Here is a 7,405-nt window from a genome sequence, read left to right on the forward strand (position 1 = left end):
CAGGGGCGGGGCAAGGGGCGGTCCCGGGGACCAGGTGAGGGCCGGCGCAGGTAGGGGCAGCGCAGCGGTGTGTGCCATGCAGCCCGTGGGGCAGTTCGTGCCGCTGCTCTTGCTGTGCCTGCTGGCCGTGGCTCTGCCCGGTGCGGACGGCGCCTCCGGGAGGTTCTGGCACCTCACGGACCTGCACTGGGACCCCGGGTACGAGGCGGCGGCGGCAGCGGGGCGGCCGTGCCCCTCGGGCGGCGAGCGGACCGGGCCCGCCGGGCCGTGGGGCAGCTACCTGTGTGACTCGCCCTGGAGCCTGCTGCGCTCGGCCGCCCGGGCCATGCGGGACCGCCTGGCCACGCCGGATTTCGTGCTCTGGACCGGGTGAGAGGGGCCGGGCCCGCCTGGGGGGATGCCAGGGCTGGGCGGGAGAAGGGCAGTGGAGCCCATTGGGAGCTCGTGGGGTGTCAGGGCTCTTCCCACGGTCCCCGCTTCGAAAAGGAGAGGGGAGAATGCGTCTCGTAATGCGAAACAAGGGTTTGGAGGAAAGCACAGCCCCAGCGAGGGCTCTCGGCGCTATCAAGAAGCTCGTGGCAGTGAGGTGACAACAGGATCACAACTCACTGTCCGTCCTTTGTGCATCCTGTCCAGCCGTGTCTGATTCCACAGTGACTCCGAGCGCCTGGAATGCCCAGGGTAAGGAGCTGTGGGCTGTGTGTCCATGCTGCCGCTCAGAGCAGCGGGAGGAGAGCGCTGTAAACCCGCTTGCAGCATTTCTTCTGGCTGCGGTGAGGCGCCTGTGAGACCTGTCTCAAGAAGGGACATTCTCGCTTTAGGAATCAGAGGAATCTCCCCTCTGAAGGATATCCTCTCTTGGTATGGGTGCCAGGGGTGGGTCCTCTGTCCCATGGGAGGCCTCAATAGCACTTACAGATGGTAAAAGCTTTATTTTGTATGGTGATTGTGTATATGGTCTTTCTTCTGATAGTGCAGCCTCAGCTTGCTGTAACCTCCAGTTGCAGTTTGCAGGGCTGTTGCCTGTCCCGTATTTTCATTTTCAGTCCCTGCAGATGCCTGTTCCTTCTTACATGTAATTATTGGTTCTTGTGACCTTATGTTGGGTATTCCTTTTCCCTCAAGCAGTTTTCCCCAGTCCTTTGACATGATTTTGAATGTTCTTCTCTCTCTCCAGTGGGCTTGTGGACAGCCCAGCATCACCTGCAAATGCTGTAAGCAGTTAATGCAAACACAGACACAGAGCAGCCCTAGATTGCTGCCTTACCGGAGGCATTCCCTTGTTTCAGAGTGATCACAGCTGTGCAAACACCTCTGCTTCATTACTGCAGATCAGATGCCCTCAGATTGCAAAGTGCTGGTCCTTGCAAAGTTTCCAGGCAGCTTTAGTGCCTGTGACACACCCTGAGGCATTGGGAGCCTCCCCTTCACACCCTTGTGCAGAGGTGTTTTCAGGGAAAGTGAATGCTGGAATCACAGAATATCCTGAGCTGGCAGGGACCCACAAGGATCATGGATTCCAGCTCCTGGCCCTGCACAACAATCCCACCCTGAGCATCCCTGAGAGTGTTGTCTGAACACTCCTTGACTCTGGCAAGTTTGGGCAGAGCTCATTTTCCCTGTGAGCAATTTCTTGAAACTCCTTCAGTGTCTTGGCCAGTCAACATAGCACTGACTTGTGCACCCAAAAGCTTTAACTCTCTCTTCTAGGCAGCACAGAGAGGAGTTGGCAAGTCTCTCTGCCTCGTTCCTTGCTGTAAGCATAGGCTCTGTTATTCCCAGACAGTGACTGTGCTGCTTCTCTTTTTCTAGGGATGACACTCCCCATGTCCCCAATGAGCAGCTTGGAGAAGAAAAGGTTCTGCACATCATAGCAAATCTGACTTCTCTGATAAAAGAGACATTTCCAGGTAGGATTTGGGGGGATGAGAAGGGGAGTGGGGCATAGAGGCTCACAGGTAGGGTTAACCAGGATGGGAGAAATGACAGAATTGGGACAGGGGAAGGCACAGAAGTGCTGTGGTCACTCCATCCAACTCTGACTGAACTGTGACTACAACTCAGACCCCTCCCAATGCTATGATCCACTAATACAACTGGGGGTCGTGGTGGTTCGTTTATTGATCTCAGAGTGCAAAAGACACAAGAGATTACAGTTTTAATCAAAACCAGTGAACCTTTATTGAGTGCCCACAAGAAGGTAATGTGATAGAGGAGAAAGAGACAGAGGAATATCTACCAACAGATGAGACAAAGTCCTTGAGGCCATCTGCCAAGACATCTGTCTTCATCTGTGGAGAGATCTCGAGTTTTGGTTAACTTAGGGAGTCTTCTTTATAGTCTTTTTCAAAGCGACAGGCAGTTGGCCAAAAGGTGGGGAGATCCTTTGAGAGAACAGGTGCAGGACAGATGAGTTCTCTGCAGCAAGCACAGCCAGTCCACCGTGACCTGCCCATTGTTCCTGACCAGTTTTTGGCAGACATCCCACCTCAGCCAGACCAGAACTCCTGTGCTGGGGTTTCAGGGTTTCATTCTCTGTCCTTGGCAACGGTCATGAGGCAGATGAGGATCTTTGGACTGTCTCTTCTTACACCCAGCTAGCTCACTCTTTAGCTGGGAGGGTGAGGCTGTTCCCACTCTTGGATAATTGGCTGCAATAAATTGGAGGTGCGATTACCTTTAGTACCTGCTCTGATTGTCTCCTCACACTGTCTTTATCTATCATGCTACAGGTGGCTTGTCCCAAGGGTGGGTCAGAGCCGTGTGTAGAGGGGGCAGAGGGTGACTGGCCTTGGCAAAGCTCTCTTCCCAAGGCTGGGAGTGCCTCGGGGAGCTTGGAGGAGCTCTGACCTCCCCTGTGCCTCCTCTGCTCTGTCTCCAGGTACTAAGGTCTACGCAGCGATGGGCAATCATGACTTCCACCCCAAGAATCAGTTTCCTGGGAAGGAGCACAGGATCTACAACCAAACAGCGGAACTGTGGCGGCCCTGGCTGAGTGATGCCTCCCTTCCTCTCTTCAGAGCAGGTCTGGCACCACTGGCTCATGTTTAGAGCATGATAAGGATAAGAGGAGGGGTAGGAGAATACCATGAACACTTTTCCTTGCTTCTATGCTCAGAGCAATACTGTTCACAGGGGATTCGTTCAGAGGCAGGGTCCAATTTAATGCTGATTTCTGCCTTGGAGTTCTGCTTTCAAGAAGAGAAATTATTTTGAACTTTAGTCTCTCCTGCCATTGTCAAGTTACTGGAAAGAATGCAGAGTGGTGACCTGCAGAGGGAGGAAAAATATCTTTAAGGGTAGCAGCTGGTTCAGGCACTGCTGGGGCTCTCCAGAGCTGCCCAGCTCCTGGTGCTGCTCATTGTACCCATTCAGGTCTTCCTTCCCCAGGAGAGGCACGAGAATGACAAAGAGACACACAGGGAAGAGTCACTCCAAATCCTGGAGTGTTCAGAGCACTGTTCCAGGCAGTGACCCTGCTGTGGCTATTGCTAGGGAGAACAGAGAGAGGTGGAAACACAGGGGTGGGATCACAGCCACCAGTGTGACCAGACCTCCAGCTCTTTCTCTGTTGGTTGCATTTTTAAGGAGCTTTCTACAGCGAGAAGCTGCCTGGCCCAGGGAGCAGGGGGCGGATGGTTGTCCTCAACACCAACCTGTACTATGACCAGAACGATGAGACAGCTGGTGAGGAGGATCCTGGGGGACAGTTCCAGTGGCTGGAAGAAACACTCACCAAGGCCTCTAGAGCAGATGAAAAGGTATTAAAAAGACTGAATAAACCACCTGGGCTTCTCCCCAGCCCAGAAGCTCTTCCTGCTCAGCTCCTTCTGGCTGGTGCTCCATGGGCAGCGTGGGCTCTGTGCTCAGGGCAGCTCTTGCTTCTCTAGGTCTACATCGTGGGGCACGTCCCTCCCGGCTTCTTCGAGAAGAAACGGGGCAAGCCCTGGTTCCGGAGGGGCTTTAACGAGCGGTACCTGGCAATTGTGCAGAGGCACCACAGGGTGATCGCTGCCCAGTTCTTTGGGCACCATCACACGGACAGCTTTCGCATGTTCTACAGCGACACAGGTACCCGTCCTGGTCACCCAAGCATGTGTGTGACAGCTCTGACAGCTCTCAGAATCACTGTCCATCAGAGTTTTTAGTGGCTGTTGGCTGAAAGCAGCTAAGAAGCCAGCAGAAGCTTCTGAAATGCTTCAGGCAATAAGAGGCAGCAATGGTTCTTATCTCTACCCCCTGTAGCTCCTGCCCTCCTTCCCGTTCACCCTCAAATATCACTGTTTCCTCCCAGTGCCTGGCAGCTTCTTGCCTGTTCCCTCTTGAGGAGTTTGGGCATTGCTGAGGGGGCAGTGCTGAATTTCTCTGTGCTCTGGGTGAACACCTTTGCTGAGTGTGGTTCCCTGCCCACCCTCACTGCAAGAGCCTTTGTGTCCTGGTTTAGGGCAAATCTGGGAGGAAGCTTCCAAAGGGGTCCCTCTAGAAAGCAGATTCCAGCGTCCCCTCCCCACAATTGGTTTGGGGAAAGAAGAAAAAACCTGTTTATTTAACAAGCAAAGTATTCACAAGTGTAAAAAATGAATACTATTAAACAATAAAACCTCTTGCTGCTCTGAAGAGATGGCAAATTCAGAGAGTCCTTGTGGGGTGCAGCTGGGCTTGCTCAGTCTCTTATCAGTCCCTCTGGTGCTGGAAAATGCCGTGTCCTGGCCTGGGTGGGATACAGGTGTGAGCTCCTGGTGTTCTTTCTGGGTTTTCAGTCCAGAGCAGATTTGAAGTTCCAAGAAAAAAACCCCCACAGTCTGGGGAACTTCTCTGCCTTAGCTAGCTAAAAAAATAAAAAAGCTAACTAAAATCCAAAGGAGATCTCTGTCCTGCTGTCTGTGCTGCAGACACACAGTCCATGAGGAGGAATGTGGGGGAGCAGGTGCAGTTTCTGCAAACAAACTGTGCACTTCTTCTCTCCCCCTTTGCTCTCAGAGCCAGTCTTAAGGTGCAGAACTTAATACCCAGCACAAACAGAGCGCATGACTGGGGATACAAGCATCATAAAGTCACCCTAGGACAGCCATTCCTGGCTGCAGCAGCCCTGTGCTCAGTCCCCAGTGTTGTTCCACGAGTTAATCTCTGTGGTGCTGCAGGGAGCTGGTGACAAAGGTGCTGCTGGCAGTGCAATGTGCTCCGGGTGCTCACTGTGATGGGGACAGGGTGTGGGACAAGCCATGGTCTCCAGTCACGGTTTGTTTTACATTTCTCTGAAGGTGCTCCAATCAGTGTCATGTTCCTGGCCCCTGGAGTGACTCCCTGGAAAACAACATTACCTGGAGTGAGCAATGGAGCCAACAACCCTGCGATTCGGGTGATCGACTACGATCAGGACACCCTTCAGGTCTTGGTAGGGGATCCCTGTGTGCACCACACTGCAGCTCTGGAACACCTTTAATTCCCCCCTGTAGTCAGAACAGGCTTTTCAGGATTTCTCAGTCCATAGAAGCTGAGTGACGGTGTGGGAGAGGACTGTGACCCGGGATATTTCAGGCTCGTGTCTGGCACAAAGAATTAGTCAGAGCATCCCTGAGTCAAAGCATGGCCCTGGCAGCCAGTGCATCCTGCTGGGATGAGTTCCCCTGGGCAGGGTCAGACAGTTTTTGTGGTGTTTTTCATGTCCTTAGTGAGTTTCCTTTGACACTTCCTTTGCTCGCCAGATAATATGGATCACAGAACTACTCTTTGAGTAACAGACTTGTCAGATCCCCTCCAAAACCTTTAAACCATCTGAAAAATTATCTGTGTCCCTCTCCTTGCTAAAATGATGCATTTGGAGTGGATTTGAATTGAGATGAATTGTAGGGGCAGCTTCTGTTTCCCTGTTTTCTGTCTCTTGTTTGCCAAGAGGTGGAGGATGGGTGCTTGTGCCCTCCTTTGTAGTGGATCAAGATCTCTGTAGTTGCTCTGTTTACATTCTTATAGCATAGAAGTGAATGCTAAAATATGCTGTGCAAGGCTGGGGAGACAGTGAAATAGAGAGAAAAAGGGCTCAAGAGACTGAGAACAGAAGCTGTGAAAAACTTGATTCTTCAGTTTGTTCACAGTTGAGAAGATAACTCTGCTCAGTAAATAACACTCCTGCAGCCCTTGCTTCCACCTCTGGACAGTGCTGATAGCAACTGACTGATGTCTGAAGCAGGCCATGCTCAAAAGCTTCTGAGGTTTGGAGGTCAAAGTTAAGCAGAGCAAAGCCACCCCTTCACCCCTTAGGAAAAAGTCTCTGTTTGGGGTGGGTTCTGGGGGGTCTCACCTGAGGTGTCCCAGGTGCCCAGCTCAGTAGAAAGCCCCATCAAGGGCAGCTGGCCCTTGGGGTGAGGGGTGCTGCAGTGGGGGCTGAGCCCAGCCCAGTGTCTCACTCCAGGGCCAATCTTGTTCTGATGTCTCCCCAATTGTTTTTCTCTCCCTCAGGATGTGGTGACTTACTACTTGAACCTCACTCGTGCCAACATGATGTCCTCACTCCCAGTGTGGGAGGAAGAGTACAGGCTGACAGAAGCCTTCCAGGTCCCTGATGGCTCTGCAAGCTCCATGCAGACGGTGCTGGAGAGGATCTGGAGGGACCCACACTACTTACAGCTGTACTATGAGTTTAACTCTGCCAGATATGACCTGGAGCTGTGCAAGCAGGAATGCCGTGTGGATCACCTGTGTGCCATCAGGGAAGTCGATTTTATAAAGTACAATGAGTGTGTGAAAACAAACAGCTCTGCCTCTGCTGCTGGCAGTGTTTGGCTTTTGGTTTTCTGCATGTTCTTAGGATTGCTCAGTCCTCAGTGAGTGCTGTGATGGCCAAGAGCAAGAGAAAAGGAGGAGGGCACGAGATCGCACTACAGTGCATGTGAATTGGTGATTTTGCCATTGAGAGCTTGCTTGGAAACCAGGACAAAATCATCAGTGTTTCTAAAAGCCCTGTGATGCTGATTTGAAATTTTCTAGACAAGCTTGATGTGTGAAGAGCAATGTTTTTGAGAGCCTTGTTATGCCAAAGTGACTGCGACAGGGAGTGTCTCCCCTCTGCTGGGGCAGCCTCACCAATCAGATGAACACCAGGCCTCCCTGTGGACATGAACTGCCACATGTTCCAGAGGCTGCTGCCAGCATTCCTTATGTTGGCACAACACTTTCTCAAGTCTGCACAGCTGGTGACTCAGGAATTCTTGTGGTGGCTTTGTTCCACAGCAGCCTGAGGCTTATGAGCAAAGCGAGGGTGAGGCGGCAGCGTCTGGACTTCAGCAAACTTTGGTGTTTCAGTGCTGAAGATGAGGTGCTGATGATTAGTTGTGCCTCAGCTGTTGAGCATAAATAGCTCTTTTCACTCCTCTGTGCTCTCTTCACTTGCCTCCACCGAGTTCCCTCC

The 7,405-nt window shown here is 52.3% G+C and overlaps 1 protein-coding gene across 1 annotated transcript; it reads left to right on the forward strand.

Moving 5' to 3' along the window:
• The first annotated feature begins 49 nt into the window (after nucleotides 1-49).
• Nucleotides 50-7,367, forward strand: SMPDL3B (sphingomyelin phosphodiesterase acid like 3B). Its single transcript, XM_040086144.2, has 7 exons — nucleotides 50-369; nucleotides 1,813-1,910; nucleotides 2,882-3,025; nucleotides 3,589-3,761; nucleotides 3,891-4,071; nucleotides 5,262-5,395; nucleotides 6,457-7,367. Exons 1-7 carry the CDS (start codon nucleotides 77-79, stop codon nucleotides 6,823-6,825), a joined length of 1,392 nt encoding a protein of 463 aa, XP_039942078.1. The 5' UTR covers nucleotides 50-76; the 3' UTR covers nucleotides 6,826-7,367.
• The last annotated feature ends 38 nt before the right edge of the window (nucleotides 7,368-7,405 follow it).

The sequence above is a fragment of the Hirundo rustica genome, chromosome 25, assembly GCF_015227805.2.
Source record: "Hirundo rustica isolate bHirRus1 chromosome 25, bHirRus1.pri.v3, whole genome shotgun sequence".
Lineage (NCBI taxonomy): Eukaryota > Metazoa > Chordata > Aves > Passeriformes > Hirundinidae > Hirundo > Hirundo rustica.